Source organism: Thamnophis elegans, chromosome Z, assembly GCF_009769535.1.
Source record: "Thamnophis elegans isolate rThaEle1 chromosome Z, rThaEle1.pri, whole genome shotgun sequence".
In the NCBI taxonomy this organism is placed as follows: Eukaryota; Metazoa; Chordata; class Lepidosauria; order Squamata; family Colubridae; genus Thamnophis; species Thamnophis elegans.
In genome coordinates, this window is record NC_045558.1 from 133,183,114 (window position 1) to 133,204,524 (window position 21,411).

Sequence of the window (21,411 nt, forward strand, 5' to 3'; positions counted from 1 at the left end):
TACGTTTGGTCCAGACATTTTACCCCTATAAAGAAATACCCGCTCAATGCTGGGTTATCGGTTAGTTCTATAATATTTACTCACGGGGAAGAGAGGAGGAAAAATACTCCAAATGCTTGATGTCCACAGACACTTCTTGAACCATATCCCAAAATACATTTTTTTTCACGGGACAGGTGTGAAAACATGTTTGGTGGGGAGAATTTTTTCCCCCCAGGCCTTCAACTGCAAAGGTCTTGATTTGAAAAATAAAAATTTAGCAGAATTGGGCAACTTAGTGGATGGCTTTCAGGAGCCGTTTAAGGCTGAAAATTCAGAGCCTGGATAGCTCAGTCGGTAGAGCATCAGACTTTTAATCTGAGGGTCCAGGGTTCAAGTCCCTGTTCAGGCGGTTAACTTTTTTCCCCCTTTCTTTCTCAATACTTTACATGAATCTTGGTGCACTCTCTCTTCTCAACACTTGACCCAATTTTGACAAAGGACTATGAAGGCCAAGGAGCACAGATGTACAATAACTAATTTTGAAGCTTGGGATCATAAGTTTTCAGCTGTTTCTTCCCTTCGTTAAATAACTTTTTCGCTTTAGTTTACCTATATACAAAGCTTGTAACAAATTTGCAAACAAGCCAGACTGCATTTGAATATGAAGAGAATTTGGAGAACATATTTTAGAATGACAGTTGGGAGGGACCTTGGAGGTCTTCTAGTCCAACCCCCCCCCCCCCTTAGGCAGGAAACCTAACACCAGACAAATTGTTATCCAACATCTTCTTAAAAACTTCCAGTGTTAGAGCATTCACAACTTCTGGGGGCAACTTCTATTCCACTGATTAATTGTTCTAACTGTCAGGAAATTTCTCCTCAGTTCTAAGTTGCTTCTCTCCTTGATTAGTTTCCACCCATTGCTTCTTGCTCTGCCCTCAAGTGCCTTGGAGAATAGCTTGACTCTCTTCTTTGTGGCAGCCCCTGAGATATTAGAACACTAGTATCATGTCTCCCCTAGTCCTTCTCTTCATTAAACTAGACATACCTAGTTCCTGCAACCGTTCTTCATATGTTTTAGCCTCCAGTCCCCTAACCATCTTTGTTGCTCTTATCTGCACTCTTTCTAGAGTCTCCACATCTTTTTTACATCGTGGCAACCAAAATTGAATGCAGTATTCCAAGTGTGGCCTTACCAAGGGATTATAAAGTGGTATTAACACTTCATGTGATCTTGATTCTATCCCTCTGTTTATGCAGCCTAGAACTGTGTTGGCTTTTTTGACAGCTGCTGCACACGGCTGGCTCCTATTTAAATGGTTGTCCACTAGGACTCCAAGATCCCTCTCACAGTTACTACTATTGAGCGAGGTACTACCTGTACTGTACCTGCACATTTTGGTTTTCTTGCCTAAATGTAGAACCTTACTTTCTTATTTGCTTTTCTTTTTAACCACAGCTGTTTCTTTTTTTAATATGTTGGAAAAACCTATCCATCTGATTCAGTTCCAAGCTGGGAGAAAGACAAAATGGGGGCTGGAGGTTGTTTGGAAAGATGGTTTAATGATGAAGCACATGTGATCCTGGGCAGCTGACCACATGGAGTTGAGAGTGGGGGCTTTTTATACCTTCTCTTGGGCTTTGCACTTGAGCTTCCTGTTTCTGTGCAAGAGCATGTATTCTACTGGCTGTTAGACTCCCATGGGGCCACATACAAATCCTAGGAGTTTGTCTGAGCTACGTTTGGCTGATGCAATGAAGGGGCCTGTTGGGAAATTCCTATTGTGGCTGAGGGCTAATCCAACCTTTGTTGGATCTTGGGTGAGGGTATTTGCTTATGAATAGAGCTATCTATCTCTTTATCTCTTAAGTGCTGCCATCTGCTGTGGGCTACTAAGGAAGGTGGGGGCTGCTTTCCAAGAGCACGTTTCTCCTTTTCTCATCCAGGGAAATATCATATTCTGCCTTTTTAATATTTCTCAAAATATTTCATTCTTCTAGGAGAGGGGTGGGTGCTAACTTTCTACCCAACAGGAGGGTGGGATTGGAGGGAAGGGAAAGGAAAGGGAGAGAGAGAAAGTAAGAAGGAAAGGAAAGAAAGGGAGGGAGGGAAAGGAAGAAGGAAAGGGAAGAAGGAAAGGAAAAGAAAGGAAAAGAAGAGAGAGAAAGTAAGAAAAAAGGAAAAGAAAGAAGAAAAGGAAAAGAAAAGAAAGGGAGAGAGGGAAAGTAAGAAGGAAAAGAAAGGAAAGGAAAAGAAGAGGGAGAGAAATTAAGAAAGTAAAAGCAGTCAGGCAGGAAGGAGGGAGGGAAGGCAGGGAAAGAAAGGAAAAGAAGAAGGAAAGGAAGGGGAAGATGGAAAGGAGAGAGAGAGAGAGAGAGTAAGTAAGAAGGAAAAAAAGGAAAGGAAAAGAAAGTTGCTTTCCTTTTAGGAGAAATGCAACATAGCAGCCACACATATTGAAAATCGGCTCTTGATAAAAGCATTTTACTGAATAAATTGCAGAATTCAAAAGGGTGTTAATAGTCCTGGAGATTGTTATGGGAAATAGAGGAAAATCAACTCAAGGTTGTTAGAAAGAGGGAAAAAAGTTGTTCCCTCGTAACCACCATCACTCGGTCTCTGTCAGCAGAATGACAACCGATAGTATCAGTCCCAATACCGTTATCGGCAGCCCGGCTAGCTCAGTCGGTAGAGCATGAGACTCTTAATCTCAGGGTCGTGGGTTCGAGCCCCACGTTGGGCGCAAGCCTTTCTTTTTTTTTTGTTCCCCTCTACGCATTTAAAAACCCTAACCTTCAATTTGGAAGTTTCCACTTTCAGACCGTTCGGTGGGATCTGTACGAAATCTGATACTGCACCGTCGGACTTAGCGTTTCTCCAAATTTGGTTTCCTGGTCCAAAGCAAATGGAATATATAATGATGAAGGCATGCTGACTTTTGTTTAAAAAATGTTAAAATAAAATTATTTTTATCTTATTCTTTTGTTAGGCTTGGTTGTTAAAGGATCTCTGCTGTCTGTTGGTTAATGGCGACTGGGGAAAGGGATCTGGAAATGTATTCCGTGTTGTAATGAAATCTGAATCGCAAGACAAAATAGAATAGAATAGAATAGAAATGAATAGAAATGAATAGAAATGAATAGAATAGAATAGATAGATAGATGAGAGAGAGAGAGAGAGAGAGAGAGAGAGAACAAATGCACATATTAGGTAGGTAGGTAGGTATATTAGATAGAGATAGATAGATAGATAGATAGATAGATAGATAGATAGATAGATAGATAGATAGATAGATAGATAGATAGATAGATAGATAGATTAGGTAGGCAGGCAGGCAGGCAGGCAGACAGACAGACAGACAGATAGATAGATAGATTAGATAGAGACAGACAGACAGATAGATGATATAGATATAGCTATAACAGATACAAATATTAGGTAGGTAGGTAGGTAGGTAGGTAAATAGACAGACAGACAGACAGATACATATATTAGATAGAGATAGATAGATTAGAGAGAGAGAGATAAATAGATATACAATACAGATGTTAGATAGATAGATAGATAGATAGATAGATAGATGGATAGATGGATGGATGGATAGGGATAGGGATAGGGATAGGGATAGGGATAGGGATAGGGATAGGGATAGGGATAGGGATAGGGATAGGGATAGGGATAGGGATAGGGATAGGGATAGGGATAGGGATAGGGATAGGGATAGGGATAGGGATAGGGATAGATAGATAGATAGATAGATAGATGATAGATAGATAGATAGATAGATAGATAGATAGATAGATAGATAGAGATATAGAGATATAGATATAGATATAGATATAGATATAGATATAGATATAGATATAGATATAGATATAGATATAGATATAGATATAGATATAGATATAGATATAGATATAGATATAGATATAGATATAGATATAGATATAGATATAGATATATACTTGTCTGTGACTCAGCAAATTATAATGTAAATGTATTGGCAATATGGCTTTATTGCCTCACAAAAACAGCAGCCATTTTAAATTGGAGCCCAGTTTTGAAAAATGCGGATTTATCAGAGTAACAGTCCCCCAAAGTGATTTTTCAGGAGGCAAATTGACTTTCTTGTTTTTGTTTTTCTTTGAAGATGTTTCGCTTCTCATGCAAGCAGCTTCTTCAGCTCTGACAGGATGGTGGGGAATACCAGAGCTGATGAAGCTTCTTGGATGACAAATGAAACTTCTTCAAAGAAAAAAAAAGAAACAAGAAAGTCAATTTGCTTCCTGAAAATGCACTTTCTGAGAATCTCTACAGACAATCAAGAGTTGGAAGGGGCCTTGGAGATCTTCTAGTCCAACTCAGGGAGAAGCAATGGCTAAGATTTATAGAATGGCGATTAGAATTATGTATGAAATCATAAGAGTGGAAATGTATAAGGCAAGAATAAAGCAACCTGGATGGAAATACAATATTCTTATATTTGTAAATACTGAATAGACCAATTGTAAATAAGCACGGTAGTTATAATATTTAGCTTTATATTCTAGTATAGATGACAAAGACATTGCTCGAACGGTTACATTGTGCCCAATGCTTTAATGTGTGTTTAATTAAAAAAAAACTTTTTATTAAAAACCAAACCAGAAAGTCCAGTTGCCTCTTGAAGAAAATAAAAGCCTGAAAATCGGCTCTTGAGAAAAGCATTTTACTGAATAAACTGCAGTGTTCGGAAGGGTGTTAATAGTCCTGGAGATTGTTATGGAAAATAGAGGAAAATCAACTCAAGGTTATTAGAAAGAGTGGAAAACGTTGTTCCCTCGCAACCACCACCACTCAGGCTCTGTCAACAGAATGAAAACCGATAGTATCAGTCCCAATACCGTTATCAGCAGCCTGGCTAGCTCAGTCGGTAGAGCATGAGACTCTTAATCTCAGGGTCGTGGGTTCGAGCCCCATGTTGGGCACAAACCTTTTTTTAGAATAGAATAGGATACAATAAATAGAAATGAAATGAATTGAATAGTGAGAAGAGAATGTAGGGTAGAATAGAAATGAATAGAATAGAGAGAAGAGAAGAAAATGTAGAGTAGGATAGAATAGAATAGAAATGAAGAGAAGAGAATGTATGATAGAATAGAAATGAGTAGAATAGAAGAGAGAAGAGAATCTAGGGTAGGGTAGAATAGAAAAAAATAGAATAGAATAGAATGTAGGGTAGGGTAGATTAGAATAGAATTTTTTATTGGCCAAGTGTGATTGGACACACAAGGAATTTGTCTTTGGTGCATATGCTCTCAATGTACATAAAGAAAAATAAAATAGAATACATTCTCCAAGAATCATATACAGCACTTGGTGATAGTCATAGGTTACTAATAAGCAATCAAATCGTACGGAGAAACAAATATAAATCATAAAAATACAAGCAAAATGGTTATAGTCGTAAGTGGGAAGAGGAAGGAAGAGAAGAATAATAGTAATACAGTCTTAGTAAATAATTTGACAGTGTGGTGGGAATTAGTTGTTTAGCAGAGTGATGGCATTCGGGGGGGGGGGGGGGGAACTGTCCTGTGTCTAGTTGTTCCGGTGTGCAGTGCCTTTATAGTGTTGATTTGAGGGTAGAAGTTGAAACAATTGATGTCCAGGATGTGAGTGGTCTGCAGATTTGAGATTTACCCCCAACGTGTAGAAAAACATTGCCTACTACAACAGTGATTTGGGTGCCAGCGCTTATACGACCGAGGGACCTTAAAAAACAACAGGAAGGCACAGAATATTTTTAAATAGAATCTGTAAGGCAGGAAATCTGTTTGGCTGGTCAGTTTGGGGGAAGCTAGATCGGTTCTTCTTCGCATAACTGAGATTACTTGAATTATAGGATTTCTATTGTTAAGCAGACAATCCGAGACATCACCCTGCCAACAAAAGTGCATATAGTCAAGCAGGAGACTTTACACCAGGGGTAGTCACAGGGCTGGATTTAGATGAAAAGAGGCCCTAGGCTATTCCACTTATGAGGCCCTTTCACCTCCCATTTTTAAGTTTGTAAATTGCATGAGAGACAATAAAATACATCATTACTGTGATATATATCAATATATATAGCTGGCCTCCCGATGGAGCGCGGCTCTGCTCTGCGGCAAAGGCAGTGAGGCCAGACGCCTCCCCTGCTGCGCTCAGCTGCCCGGCTCGGCCCCCTCGCCCTCACCTGCCTGGCCGCTGGTGGGTTCCGTGTCGACGGGGCGGCTACTGGGAGCGGCCGCACCTCTCGCCCGACCGCTGGTGCCGGGAACATGGGCGGGCTCCCCAAGTGCCGCAGCACTGGAGCGATCTTAACCAATACATTTTAATGTTTGTTTATTAGTCATATGCGTAGAATTTCTCCTTATTTTCGGTTCAGTGTTTTAGTGTTCACTGTTTTTAGAATAGTGTAATTTTAATTTTGCTAACAATTTGAATGTAGGCCCCTCTTGATCTTGAGGCCCTAGGCTGAAGCCTAGTTAACCTATAGGAAAATCCGGCCCTGGGTAATCAACCTTTTTATACCTACCGCCCACTTTTGTATCTCTGTTAGTAGTAAAGTTTTCTAACCGCCCACCGGTTCCACAGTAAAAAAAACATTTCCTGGACCCTAATGTAATAATGGTGCCCAATGAGGAAATACATAACAAAGAGAATAACTTACCAGTAACTTAATATGTATATATTAAGTTATAATATCTATATGCACAACACAAGTGTGTATAGTCAAGGCGATGGTTTTCCCAGTTGCAATGGGTGGCTGTGAAGGTTGGACCATAAGGTAGGCTGAGCACCAAAGAATTGAGACCTTTGAAACTATGGTGCTGGAGAAGACTCCTGCAATCCCTTGGACTGCAAGGTAATGAAACCAGTCAGTCCTAGGGGAGATCAACCCTGTCTGTTCTTTAGAAGACCCTTGAAGAGGAAACTCAACTACTTTGTCCACCTAATGAGAAGGAAGACTCACTGGAGAAGAGCCTGATGCTGGGAATGATGGAGGGCAAAAGAAGAAGGGGACGACAGAGAAGGAGGTGGCTGGATGGAGTCACCGAAGCAGTTGGCATTAGCTTAAATCCAGAGGATGGTAGAGGATAGGAAGGCCTGGAGAAACATTGTCCAGGGGGTCCAGATGACTTCACAACTAACAACTGTAACAGCTTGCCTCCAGAAGTTGTGAATGCCCCAACACTGGAAGTCTTTAAGAAGATGTTGGATAGCCATTTGTCTGAAACAGTATAGGGTTTCCTGCCTACGCATTGGGTTGGACTAGGAGGCGCTTTCGGGGCCAGCCAGTCAGACCTACCGCTATGGGCGCACGCATGGGACGTCAGTGACGTCCCTGCGTGCGCTACCTCCCGGCGGTCCCCGCGTTTTTAAAGTAAACGCGGGGCCGCAGGGACTTAATAGAGGCATCCCTGTGTCCCGAAAGCAACTTTCGGGATACAGAGATGTCCCGAGGCAAAAACACCCGGCGGGTGTTTTTCCCACGGCACACCTTACACTATGTCACGGCACACTAGTGTGCCACGGCACAGTGGTTGAAAAACACTGGACTAGAAGACCTCCAAGGTCCCTTCCAATTCTGCTATTGTTTTGTATTGTATAATAATACAATAGCAAAGTGGTCCTTTTGGTCCATTGTGGAGATGGAATGTTGAGATAATGGGGGAGGGAGGGTGTGTCCTTGATTGAAGTGGGAACTTGAGGCTTCTCACCTATTTTGCAATTTGTTTATTAGGGAACTGCAACAAGGCGGTAAGGTTGAGAGGGGCATCTAAAGGTTTGAATATTCATTTCTTTGTTACATGTCTTTCTCGCCTATCTCGCCCTGGGGCCTATTCTAGGTGATTCTTACCACAATGAAATGACAAGAAGTGTGTTAAGCCTAACCTTTATAAAGTAATGGAGCAATAGCGCGAGGATTAGAGCATGTACAGAGTGTAGCTCAGTGATGGAGAACCTTTTCGGCCCCGAGTGCCGAAAAGGGAAGACTTCAGGCACATTCGTCTGGGCCGCGATCAGGAAGAGGAGTTGCCTAGGGGGCAGCCATGCCCCCCCCCCCAAATTAACTGCAAATCTTCCAGTTAATCAGCTGGCCAACATGTATGCTCACACCGGAAAACGAAAGACTAGCTCTTCCAGTTTTCAGCACTAATGCACGCTCAAAGGCCAGCTGATCTGCATGAACGAATTGATATGAAATTAATGTTTCTAATTGTAGGAAGTTAGCATCCACCCCTCCTCTGGAAAAATGAAATATCCTGGGAAATATTGAAAAGGCAGAATATTATATTTCCCTGGATGTGAAAAGGGAGAAAGATGTTTTTAAAGACAGAGTAACTCCCTGCCCCCACCCCCTTTATCAATCAGCCATTAAAGCTGAGCTAGTCTACTTTACATAATAAAGGAAGGATTAGCCTTCCACAGAAACTCACCACATGGCATCTGGTAATTCAAACTTGGACTCGGAAAAACCTTACAATAGAATAAATAACTAAAAAGAAAACAAGATACAGGGACAAGGGAATAAAAGATGAGCGGGCAGGGAAGAGGGGGAGAACAGGCTATGGTAGTGTGTGATATGGCATGTTTTATTGACATCTCTCTTGGGAGAAAGGTTGCTGTTAGTTCTTTTCATTTATAATTTTAGATTTATTTTGTTGGTGGATTTTTGTGATTTTCCTTCATTGCATCCCATCCAGAGTCTTGATTTGGTGCCTAACAAATAAGTATCTCTCTAGGGCTAGAGGTAGCCTTTTCACCCACAAAGAGTGTCCCTCAAGTCAAATTTGGCCTCTGGAGAAACACACGCATATTCTAAACAGGTTTTATTTTAATTTTTTTGGAGGATAAAAGGTGGGAACCCCTGAACGTTCAACTTGTCACCTGGTTCAACTCTGCTTTCCCGGAGAGACAGAGAAACATTTTTAGACGAATGTTTTTGTTTTTTTTGCTGACGTCTCAAAACAGGGTGGGGGTGGGGAAGTCTTTTTCAAAAAGAAACCCTTGGCAGCGGTGGGATTCGAACCCACGCCTCCGAAGAGACTGGAGCCTTAATCCAGCGCCTTAGACCGCTCGGCCACGCTACCACGCTTTTAAACAAGAGGCAGATGGCTCAGGAATTCTGGGAATCGAAGTCCACGGGACTTTTAAAAAGTTGCCGAATTTGAACAATGCCCGGTTTCTTTTCCAACTAGACTTTCTTGCAGTTTCTTTTGAAGACGTTTCGCGTCTCATCCAAGAAGCTTCTTCAGCTCTGACAAGACAGTGAGGAATGGGAGCTTCTGTTTAGAGCTGAAGAAGCCTCTCTTGGATGAAAAGCGAAATGCCTTCAAAAGGGGGGGGAAAAACACTCGAGTAAGTCCAGTTACCTCCTGAAAAAAGAAAACACCTTTGGGACAACCACAATCTGGATGATGGAGAATCTCGCTTCAAGGGTGTCTTGTGATGTAGCCTCAACATCAGGACCACGTGGTCTTACTTGGCTATAAAAAATTTTTTTGAATTTTTTGAAAGGTTTAAAAGAACCCGAGGTTTTTTTGTTTTTTTTTTAAAAAAACAAGCATTCTTGATCAGACCATGAGAAAGTTAAGGGTGGAGAGAAGGAAATCAGGTTGCGGGAAATAATAGTTAAGTCGATTAAAAGCAGCTATTGAAATGGCAACAGGAAACCTTATGGCTGCAGGACTGTAACTTTGTGGCTTGTATCCTTACCATTCATATTAATATTGATTGTTTCCGGATTGCTTATTCGTACCCTATGACTATCATTAGGTGGCTTACCTTATGATTCTTGAGGAAGGCATGTCTTTTTATGCATACTGAGAGCATATGCACCAAAGACAAACTCCTTGTGTGTCCAATCACACTTGACCAATAAAGAATTCTATTCTATTCTATTCTATATTCTATTCCATTCCGTCTTCTATTCCATCCCATCCCATCTTCTATTCTATTCCATTCCATATTCTATTCTATTCCATTCCATATTTTATTCCATCCCATCCCATCTTCTATTCTATTCCATTTCATTCTATTCCATTTCATTCCATATTCTATTCCATTCCATCTTCTATTCTATTCCATCTTCTATTCTATTTCATTCCATATTCTATTCCATCCCATCCCATCTTCTATTCTATTCTATCTTCTATTCTATTCCATTCTATATTCTATTCCATCACATCCCATCTTCTATTCTATTTCATTCCATATTCTATTCCATCCCATATTCTATTCTATTCCATTCCATATTCTATTCCATCCCATCCCATCTTCTATTCTATTCCATTCCATTCCATATTCTATTCTATTCCATATTCTATTCCATCCCATCTTCTATTCTATTCTATTCCATTCCATATTCCATCCCATCTTCTATTCTATTCCATTCCATTCCATCCTATCCCATCTTCTATGCTCTGCTCTGCTAGCCTATTCTACTCTATTCTATTCTAACCAGAGGGTGTCTATGTGTGGGAGGAGGAATCAAGTTTTGGGCGCGACATTCAAATTCGAAAAGAGCCAATGGGGAGAAAGCGCGCCGGGTATAAATTCCCAGGCAGAGCGCTCAAGCTTCCTCCAAACGTCTGCATCGCTGGCAAAGAAGGGATGGCTCGCACCAAGCAAACGGCTCGCAAATCCACCGGCGGGAAGGCGCCCCGCAAGCAGCTGGCCACCAAGGCGGCGCGGAAGAGCGCGCCGGCCACGGGCGGCGTCAAGAAGCCTCACCGTTATCGCCCGGGCACCGTGGCCCTGCGCGAGATCCGACGCTACCAGAAGTCCACCGAGCTGCTCATCCGCAAGCTGCCCTTCCAGCGCCTGGTGCGCGAGATCGCGCAGGATTTCAAGACCGACCTGCGCTTCCAGAGCTCGGCCGTCATGGCCCTGCAGGAGGCCAGCGAGGCTTACCTCGTCGGCCTCTTCGAGGACACCAACCTCTGCGCCATCCACGCCAAGCGTGTCACCATCATGCCCAAGGACATCCAGCTGGCCCGACGCATCCGCGGGGAGAGGGCGTAAAGACGCGCAGCGGAGACCCACCGACACCCCCCCCCCGGCCCCAAAGGCTCTTTTAAGAGCCCTCACTTCTCCGCGGAAAGAGCTTGAAATCCCAACTTGTCTCCCTTTGGATCGCCCTATACTCCTCGCAAGAAAGGTTGAGCCTGAAAGCTATCCGCCCTTATAGTTACTTAGAATAGAACAACAGTTGGATGTAAATATTTTATAGTCTACCTTGAATAATGAAATAGGTCTGTAATTCTTAACACCAGAACTTTTTATTAGGGATACTGACGGAATTATAAGGTGTGGGGGGAGAGAAATCAGTATTTAATATTACAGGTCTTAACTGCAGTGAGAATTATTTACTCACAAAACTGGAAAAATAGAATACCATCAGAGAAAAGTGATAAAAAAAGTGTTAAAGTGCTGCCACCGAGATGAATAGACTTCCAAAGAAATAAAAGATAAAGGAGAATCAATACTATTAGATATGGAATGAATGGTACAGAGGATAGATGTAAAGATTAAGAAAGCATCAAGTGAAGAAAGATTAAGAAATTAGAAAATAGTTACAAAGTTGTATAAATACACATAATACAAAATGTCAGATGTAGAGCACCAATTAGGTATTGTATATAAATTAGTATACTAGTAGATTAGTATGTATAAAAGAACTATATGAATACATGTATACATATAAAGGGGAAAATGGAGGCATAATGGATGCAGAAATGTTGCAAAGAAGAAAACTGTGTTACAAAATGGAAAAGAATACTGTTCAATAAAAAGGAAATGTTCATGTGGAGAGAATTTGGTGATGTATTATTGTAATTTGAATTTGTTATGTATTATTGTAATTATATCCACCCATAGTTATATTATTAACATTATTGTGACAAATATAATAATGAAATTGTGGATTATGACTGTTAAAAAAAAGAATAACAGTTGGAAAGGATCTTGAAGGTCTTCTACTCCAACCCCCTGCTTAGGCAGAAAACCCTACATCACTTCAGACAAATGGGTATCTAACTTTTTTTCAGAGAAGCTTTTTAATGTGAGAAAGCGAGAGAAACCCCTTTGGAAAGTTGTTGCTTGCTGAGGGCAGGGGGGTTGAATTTTCCTAACTTTGTGGATTTTATTGTGAGCATCTTTAGTTGTTTGCTGTTCCACGGCCTTTTCACACTGCTTATTTGGTTGGTGGGTGGGGAGAAGGGAGGATTTTAAGGCGCCCCTGCCAACGGGGTGTCAGTTGGATTGTTGCACATCTCATAACCATGCTCCCCAGCGTGCCACATATTGAGAGCCACATATTGCGCCCCGCGAGGGAACCTCAAATTCCTAGAAGATGGTGACGCTGGGTTTGGACAGATTTTGGCTTTCCTCGCTTACTTTTAAACAATGATTTCCATTTTCATTTCGTACAGTCACATATATACTGTGCATAACCGGGGCCGTATAACATTAAACAATAAACACAGCCATTCCTCTTGTCAACAATACCCCCAAAAATAGAAACCCAATGTACCTCTTCGACCCTCCATGCACCCTTTCTTTCGCCCCCCTCCAACTTTCCATCTTCCCTCCAACATTCCCCTCTACCCTACTTCCCCTCCCCCTCTCCCACTCCTCTCTCCCAGTACACTCCCTCCCTTCCTTCTCACCCTCCCTCCCATCCTCTCTCCCACCCTCTCTACCCCTCTTTCTTCTATCCCTCTACTCCTCCCTTCCGTGTATTTCTACTAGCTATTAATATATTCAGCTTGTCCTATTTTTACAGTGAAATTAAAGAGCAACAGTATACAAGTGCAGTCGCGTTACTTTAAAATCTAATACATACTATATATCCCCCCTCCCCCCTCCCCCCTAAGACCCCACCTCCCTTCCCCCCCCCCCGACTTCCCAGAGCCCGTACACGGTATAGGTTTTTAACAAATACAGTCTAAAATATATTAAGACAAAGGAAATAAAAAAAAGAAGTTAATAACATCTCTGCATTAAACTTAGCTTCTTCCTGTTGCACTAACTTTAAGCAGTTTAGATTATTCCTTATCTTAAACATAGGCTATCTGTAATTTCTTAGTCCCGTATTTGTTTTGTATATAGTCAATCCATTTTTTCCAGTCTCGTTTATATCTCTCATTTGAATGGTCTTTAATGATGATTTCAACTACATCCCATCCCGGCTGCCTTACCACCAATCCTGTCCAGGATTATTCAGCAGTAATTATTTCAACAAAAGCTCCAATAAGCTCCATCTCTGTTCTATGGCAGATGCCCAATTAGATTTAACATGGATTCAGGTCTTTTAAATAACTATAACCACAGAGAATGCATGGTCAGCGCTGGGGGTATTTTTTAGCATGGATTTCTGCAGGGGTTTGGACTAGAATCAGGGGTAGTCAACCTTTTTATAACTACCGCCCACTTTTGTATCTCTGGTAGTATTAAAAGTTTCTAACCGCCCACCGGTTTCACAGTAATGGTGATTTATAAAGTAGGGAAGTAACTTTACTTTATAAAATGTATAAAGCAGAGTTACAGCAAACCCCTACCGCCCACCACGAAAGCTGGAATGGCCACTAGTGGGCGGTAGGGACTAGGTTGACTACCACTGGACTAGATGATCTCCAGGTTTCAGCTAATAATTTGTTTATGATCGTTATCTAACTGATTTTTGCTAACCTAAATGTTCCTGAAATATTATCTGCTTCACTTCTTCATGACTAATCCTGGGATGGTGGGTGTCCTTGCTTTGGGGTAAGTTGAGATTTTATTGAGAATAAAACAGAGTTGTGGATGTACGAACATATATCATGAGTCATCCTTCACCCTGGGCTGAGTAGAGTAGAGTAGAGTAGAATAGAATAGAATAGAATAGAATTCTTTATTGGCCAAGTGTGATTGGACACACAGGGAATTTGTCTTTTGTGCATATGCTCTCATGTACATAAAAAGACAAGATACATTCATCAAGAATCATAAGGATACAAGCAACAAAGTTACAGACATACTGTCAGGCCTGCAGTCAAATTCCTTTTAAGATCTTTGGCCTGCTACACTCTCTTTCTTTACTATGCTGTTTCATTAGTGGGGTAATTGGGAGGGGGGATAGTAAGGAGTAGAATTGTAGAATGTGTTGTCGTCAAAATAAAACATTCCTTTCTAGAAGCCCAAGGTCATTCTTTGTCTCCGCATCTCTGCACCTGACCGGAACTAGATGGGTGGAAATGCCAGCGTGGCAGAGGAAGCTTTCAGATTCGGGTTTCCCACAGATTGTACCAACATGTCTCTCTTATTAAATTGGAACTTTGAGGAAAGCTCTGCCTTGGACTCTGATTTAATTCTGGATGCTATTTGGAACGCTGACACATACAGTCATAAGTGGGAGGAGATGGGTGATAGGAACGATGAGAAGATTAATAGTAACCAATTCTGTTGTATTTAAGTCCAATGACAATAAAGATTATACTTGTAATTGTAATGCAGAATAATGATGGTAATATTGCCTTTCTAGATAGTTTGACAGTATTGGCGGAATTATTTATTTAGCAGAGTGATGGCACTGAGGAAAAAAACTGTTCTTTTGGTTTTGAGGGTAGAAGTTGAAACAATTTATGTATGTCCAGGATGCGAGGGATATTTTCACAGTCCTCTTTTTGACTCGTGCAGTATACAGGTCCTCAATGGAAGGCAGGTTGGTAGCAATTGTTTTTTTCTGCAGTTCTGATTATCCTCTGAAGTCTGAAATTATCCTCTGAACACCGAAGTACGGTTGTTCAAATCACTTCAGGAAGAATCTGCAATTCTTTATTCAATTTAGATCCTGTCTGAACTTAGATTGATCTCATTCTAAGAGAACATGTTAAGAGAGAAGGGTTCAAAACTTCAAAAATGGCTTTCTCAAGACTCCAACTGAGATCGAGAAATGGAGTTTAAGATGTACAGATATTGGGGGGGGGAGTGTCGTCTTTTGGCTGTAAATAAAGTAGTGTGATTGAAAATGTACAGAGCTGGGGAAGTCCAAGATACGGTGTTTTCCCCCTGTAATTCTCCCTATCAGATGTCAAAATGGCCTTACCTTGAATTTCTAACAGTGCCTGGGCTGGTATAGTTTTTAGAAAACCTGTGTTTAAAGATTTCATAGAAATAGGACATTTTGCACTCTTTGGTATTGTAGTGTAGCAATTCATTATCCTTGTGTCTTATTGCAGGGATTATATTTTGTAAACTGCCAAGAAGCCACTGAAGTGATGGTGCATAGAATGAATGAATAAAGTGAGTGAATAAATCAAATCTGAACAATGACTAGATAAAAAACAAAAAACAAAGTTATCTCTTGGCCATGCAGATTATTTTTTATTGACGTATAAGGTTGCAACAGATCTTGGGTTTATAACACACTTTCCATACATATTTTTTTTTAAATCCAGAAACTGTTTTTCCTACCGTCCAGATGTTGCAGCTTCATTAAAAGGGAGAACAAAACAACTGGTTTTATTAGACTTCAGCTATATGTTTCAATCATTAGGAATCGTTCCAGTAGGAACATTTAGAACAATCAATAAACTTGGTAAAATGGTTCTTTTAAAATGTTTTGCTAGTGTGGCAGCTTGGAAAAATGCCATGTTTTGCTGTCCTAAAAAAATAATAATGCAAAAGAAGGAATTGTTACAATGTTCTTTTAGGAAAGAAGGAAAGGGAAAAAAAAAACAGGAATTGCGTTGGCCGGGAATCGAACCCGGGTCAACTGCTTGGAAGGCAGCTATGCTCACCACTATACCACCAACGCTTCATAGGGAATCTTCTTGGAAAACATCTTTAGATCACAAGCGCTCTCTGCATTTTTGTATTGTAAAATGTTAAGAAAGTTATCAAGACACCAGGGGGCGCTGTTCCTTCTGAAGAATCGACCTGTCATTAAGTTGATGTGCCAATTAACTTTTTCTCTTGCTACAATTAAAGGTTAACCGCACCCATCTTTGCCGAATTTCCTTGCAGAAGTGGACAATCAATTGCAAAGAGTAACACGTTATGTTTGCAGTGACTGTAATAACAGCGGTACTTAATAGCATTCTTTATTGTTCAAGTGTGATTCGACACACAAGGAATTTGTCTTTGGTGCATAGGCTCTCAGTGTGCACGAAAAGACAAGATACATTCATCAAGAATCATGACACAGCACTAAATGATAGTCATGGGGTAGAAATAAGCAATCTGGAAACAATCAATATCAATATAAATCGTAAGGCTACGAGCAACAAAGTTGCTCCTGTAGTCATTAGTAGGAGGAGATGGGTAATAGGAATGATGAGAAGACTAATAGTAATAGTAATGCAGACTTAATGAATAGTTGGACAGTGGTGTGGGAATTATTTGTTTAGCAGAGTGATGGCATTCGGGGGGAAAACTGTTTTGTGTCTCGTTCTCTTGTTCTGCAGTGCCCTATAGCGTCGTTTGGAGGGTAGGAGTTGAAACAATTGATGTCCAGGTTGCAAAGGGTTTGTAAGTATTTGCACAGCCCTCTTTTTGACTCGTTCAATGGAAGGCAGGTTGGCAGTAACTGTTTTTTTCTGCAGTTCTAATTATCCCTTGAAGTCTGTGTCTTGTCTTGTTTGGTTGCAGAGCCAAACCAGACAGTTATAGAGGTGCAGAAGACAGACTCAATCATTCCTCTGTAGAACTGTATCAGCATCTCCTTGGGCCGTTTGAGCTTCTTGAGTTGGCACAGAAAGAACATCCTTTGTTGTGCTTTTTTGATGTGCTTCTAGTAGTAAATGAGAAGTATCAAGACGTTTGACACAGCCAATGGGATTTAGTTTTTAAATCACCGACTTACAATTGGAAACTTTCAAAAAAGTGAGAAAAAGTGCACATTCCTTGTTTTGCCTAATAGCAAATACACAAGATTTCACGATATGGAACATCAAAAGGGTGGGGGCTGGGGGGACCTTGGCATGAAAACTTAAGATGGAGGTTGGACTGGAAGACCTCTAAGGTCCTTCCAACCCCATTACGGGTAGTCTGTGACTTACCAAACAGTTCATTCAGTGACCATTGAAAGTTACTACACTAAAAAAGGTGACTTATGACCGTTTTCCACAGCTATGACCCTTTACAACCTCCCATAAACTTGTGATCAACATTTACAGTAGAGGTTGGCAACTTGTTCATATTTATGACCATTGCTGTGTCCCAAAGGTCATGCGATCCCTTTTGGGACCTTCTGACAAGAGAAGTCAATGGGTAAACCAGATTCACTTAACAACGGTGGCAAGAAAGGTCGTAAAATGGGGCAAAACTATCCCACACAGCAAATGTCTTGCTTAACAACAGACATTTTGGGCTCCATGACGGTCGTAAGTCGATTCTGTAATAGCTTTGTTCCCTATGTCATCCGTCTGGTAAACTCGCAAGATTTGTTTTTCTTGCCATGTATACATATATGCATCTGACGTAGACTGTGTTGTTTCGCTGTGTCATAGAATATATGTGGGTATATGCATAATTTTGTAATAATTAATTTATTTGTTCATGTTTAGGTAGTCTATATTGGAGGTGGTGACCGTTTGACAGACATATGCAATGAAATTTCATTTTAATGTAGACTGATTAGGGTACATTCAAAGTGACAATAAAATTATATTATTCTGTTCTGTTCTCATCCATTCCATTCCATTCTAATTCTAATCTGTTCTTGTTCATGTTCTGTTCTTGTTCCGTCCTGGTTCTGTTCTGTTCTGTTCCATTCCTTTCTATTCTAATTCTATTCTGTTCTTGTTCTATCCTATTCTATTCTATTCTAGTTTCAATTCCATTCTATTCTAATTCTATTCTGTTCTTGTTCTATTCTATTCTATTCTAGTTTCAGTTTCATTCTATTCTATTCTATTCTAGTTTCAGTTCCATTCCATTCTATTCTATTCTAGTTTCAGTTCCATTCTATTCTATTCTAGTTTCAGTTCCATTCTATTCTAATTCTATTCTGTTCTTGTTCTGTTCTGTTCTGTTCTATTTTATTCTATTCTATTCTAGTTTCAGTTCCATTCCATTCTAATTCTATTCTGTTCTTGTTCTGTTCTATTCTATTCTATTCTAGTTTCAGTTCCATTCCATTCTAATTCTATTCTGTTCTTGTTCTGTTCTATTCTATTCTATTCTAGTTTCAGTTCCATTCTATTCTAATTCTATTCTGTTCTTGTTCTATTCTATTCCATTCCATTCTATTCTATTCTAGTTTCAGTTCCATTCCATTCTATTCTATTCTATTCTATTCTAGTTTCAGTTCCATTCTATTCTAATTCTAGTTTTGTTCTGTTCGTCTTCTTGTTCTGTTCTTATACCAACCTATCCTATCCTTTTCTATCATGTCCTGTCCTGTCCTATCCGTGTTCTATGTTCAATACGTTTTCTAATTATTCCCAGATAAGAGAACCAAGGAGCAAAGAAAATCAGAAGGAGGTAAATATGTTGAGACTCGGAAGTGAAATCCTTTTACTTTATTTATTTATTCCTGTCTGAACCATCATGGTTAAAAAGCCCTTTGACTCAGCTCGTCCTTCTTAAGAAACGTGACACTTGAAACTATGCACCGCCTGCCAAAACAACTTCTTGGCTTCAACGTCGTTCAGTTTATATGTCAAAGGAGAGAATTCTTTACCAGCTGGCTCGTTGGTCTAGGGGTATGATTCTCGCTTTGGGTGCGAGAGGTCCCGGGTTCAAATCCCGGACGAGCCCTTCTTTTGATTTTTCTTTTCTTTTTCTTTTTTCAAATCCCCCCCTTTCCACAACTGTCTCTCTTTGCAAGTATCCTGTTTAAACTTGCGAATAATGATAGCTGTAACCAATCGCTGGCATAACTGGTGGCTGAATAAGATTCAGGCGACAATTGTTAGGGGAAGGTGTGTCAATTTGCATAAATTATATTAGAAATGTTGGAGAAAGAATCACATATTTGTCTCACGATCAGTGTGACACAAACAGCTTGTCGGGAGAGGGAAGGAAACAGACAATGGAAGAACAAACAGACAAAGAGACAAAACTTAAATTTACACTATGGAAACATAATTATAATGCTTACAGTTTAAAGGAAAAGATTTGATCATCCCGTGAGTTCATCACTCTTCTGGTTAATAAGAAATGCTTAAAAAACAAGAATACTACAAATATTGTTGCTAGAGTGTTTCCTATTTTGTAGTCTACTTTATGTGGGCTTTAACTCTTGAAAATACATTTCCTCCGGTTCCGTGGTGGGGTTCCAAAATTTTCGCTACCGGTTCGATGGGCGGGGCTAGGTGGGCAGGGCATATAACTGAGTGGGCGTGGCCAATGTGACATCACCCACGCCCATTCGGTCACATTTCCCCTCCCCCTTAGCCACGTCCACCGAACGTGGTCCAGGCAAGCTCTGGTTGGTGAAAAAGTGGCTGCCGTTTTCCGCCATCTTCTTCTCCATTGTCTTGCAAGTCCGCTTGGTGGAGTTTTCAGCAGCTTGCGGCCAGCCGCCGACCTTTTTGAAAACCAATATGCAAGGAGGCAGCGCAAGCAAGCAGCGACTACATGGGCGGGGTGAGCAACCGGTGACAGGGGGACGGGTTTGTGGGCATGGCCAGCCAGTTATCGCTACCGGTTCTCCGAACTGGGCAAAATTTCTGCCAGCAGTTCAGACGATCCGGTGCGAACCGGCCAGGGGTGGGTTTCTCGCCCCGTTCCAACCGGTTCGGTTGGAACGGGGCCGGCGGCGTCCTCGTGCACGCGCGCAGTGCACGCATGCATACTAGCGTCTGTGCGATGCTCCAGCTGCTCCTGGAGGATCGCGTAGGCGCTGTATGCATCCTGCACATGCGTGGAAGCGCAGAACTCATCAAAACCGGGTAAGAAACGCGGGCGGGGACCGCCACGAACCGCCTGAAACCCACCCCTGGAACTGGCTGAATGCTACCTTTGCTCCTGTTCAAGTAGAGGTTAGTCCTCAACTCACAGCCACAATTGTCCTCACTATCCATGTTGTTAAGTGAGACATTTGTTAAGTGAATTTTGGCCCATTTTATCATCCTCCTTGCTTGCGGTTGCTAAGTGAATCATTGCAGTTGTTAAGTTAGTCACACAGTTGTTAAGGGAGTCTGCTTCCCCCATTGACTTTGCTTGTCGGAAAGTCACAAAAGAGGATCACAGGACTCCGCAACCGTCATACATACGAGTCGGTTGCCACACATCCGAATTTTGATCACGTGACCATGGGGAAATGCTGCATTGGTTATAAGTGTGAAAAACAGTCCTAATGGTCCTAATTCACTCCCCCCCCCAAATGCCATTGGAACTTTGAATGCCATCTTATCACCGTTGTTAAGTGAATCACCGCGGTTATTAAGTTATTCCCACGGTTGTGAAGTGAATGTGGCCTCCCCATTGACTTTGCAACCATCAAAAATATGAGGCCAAGTTTTTGAATTTTGAATTTTGATAACATGATAATGGGGATGCCTCATTGGTCATAAAGTGTGAAAAATGGTCATATGTCTACTCCACCCTAACCATTCCATTCTATTTTATTCTATTCTATTCTGTTTTCCATTCTATTCAGCCCTTCCCTATTCTATTCTATTCTACCCTACCCACCCCCATCCTATTTCTATTTCTATTCTTTTTATATTCTATTCTATTTTCCATTTCCATATGCTATGCTATTCTATTCTTCCCTTCCCTATTGTATTCTATTCTATTCCATTCTATTCCACCCTACCCATCCCATCCCATCCCATCCTATTTCTACTTCTATTCTTTTTGTATTGTATTGTATTGTATTGTATTGTATTGTATTGTATTCTCTTCTCTTCTATTCTATCATACCCTACCTATTCTATTCTATTCCTTTTCCTATTCTATTCTATTCTGCTTTCCATTCTATTCATCCCTTCCCTATTCTATTCTACCCTACCCATCCCCCATCTTAATTCTATTTCTATTCTTTTTGTATTCTATTCTATTCTATTTTATTTTCCATTTCCATTTCCATATGCTATGCTATGATCTGCTATGATCTGCTATGATCTGCTATGATCTACTACGCTATGCTATGCTACACTACGCTACCCTACCTATTCTATTCTGTTCTGTTCCACCCTACCCATCCCATCCCATCCTATTTCTACTTCTATTCTTTTTGTATTGTATTGTATTCTATTCTATTCTATTTCTATTCCTATTCTATTCCTATTCTATTCTATTATATCCTACCCTAACCATTCTATTCTATTCTATTCTATTCTATTCTATTCTATTCTATTCTATTGTTTTCCATTCTATTCGTTCCTATTCTATTCTATTATATTATATTCTATCATACCCTAACCTACCCATTCTATTCTATTCCTATTCTATTCTATTCTGTTTTCCATTCT

General features: G+C 40.7%; 1 protein-coding gene and 6 non-coding genes across 7 annotated transcripts; 5 read left to right on the plus strand and 2 right to left on the minus strand.

Moving 5' to 3' along the window:
- Positions 1–318: 318 nt before the first annotated feature.
- On the plus strand, positions 319–391 carry TRNAK-UUU. Its single transcript has one exon. It is a non-coding gene; the product is annotated as a tRNA-Lys (tRNA).
- Positions 392–2,653: 2,262 nt separating this feature from the next.
- Positions 2,654–2,726, plus strand: TRNAK-CUU. Its single transcript has one exon. It is a non-coding gene; the product is annotated as a tRNA-Lys (tRNA).
- Positions 2,727–4,877: 2,151 nt separating this feature from the next.
- Positions 4,878–4,950, plus strand: TRNAK-CUU. The gene has a single exon. It is a non-coding gene; the product is annotated as a tRNA-Lys (tRNA).
- Positions 4,951–9,014: 4,064 nt separating this feature from the next.
- On the minus strand, positions 9,015–9,096 carry TRNAL-AAG. The gene has a single exon. It is a non-coding gene; the product is annotated as a tRNA-Leu (tRNA).
- Positions 9,097–10,618: 1,522 nt separating this feature from the next.
- LOC116520950 (histone H3) lies at positions 10,619–11,029 on the plus strand. The gene has a single exon (XM_032235475.1). It carries the CDS (start codon positions 10,619–10,621, stop codon positions 11,027–11,029), a length of 411 nt encoding a protein of 136 aa, XP_032091366.1.
- A 4,702-nt stretch (positions 11,030–15,731) lies between these two features.
- On the minus strand, positions 15,732–15,803 carry TRNAG-UCC. Its single transcript has one exon. It is a non-coding gene; the product is annotated as a tRNA-Gly (tRNA).
- A 2,873-nt stretch (positions 15,804–18,676) lies between these two features.
- Positions 18,677–18,748, plus strand: TRNAP-UGG. The gene has a single exon. It is a non-coding gene; the product is annotated as a tRNA-Pro (tRNA).
- Positions 18,749–21,411: the final 2,663 nt, after the last annotated feature.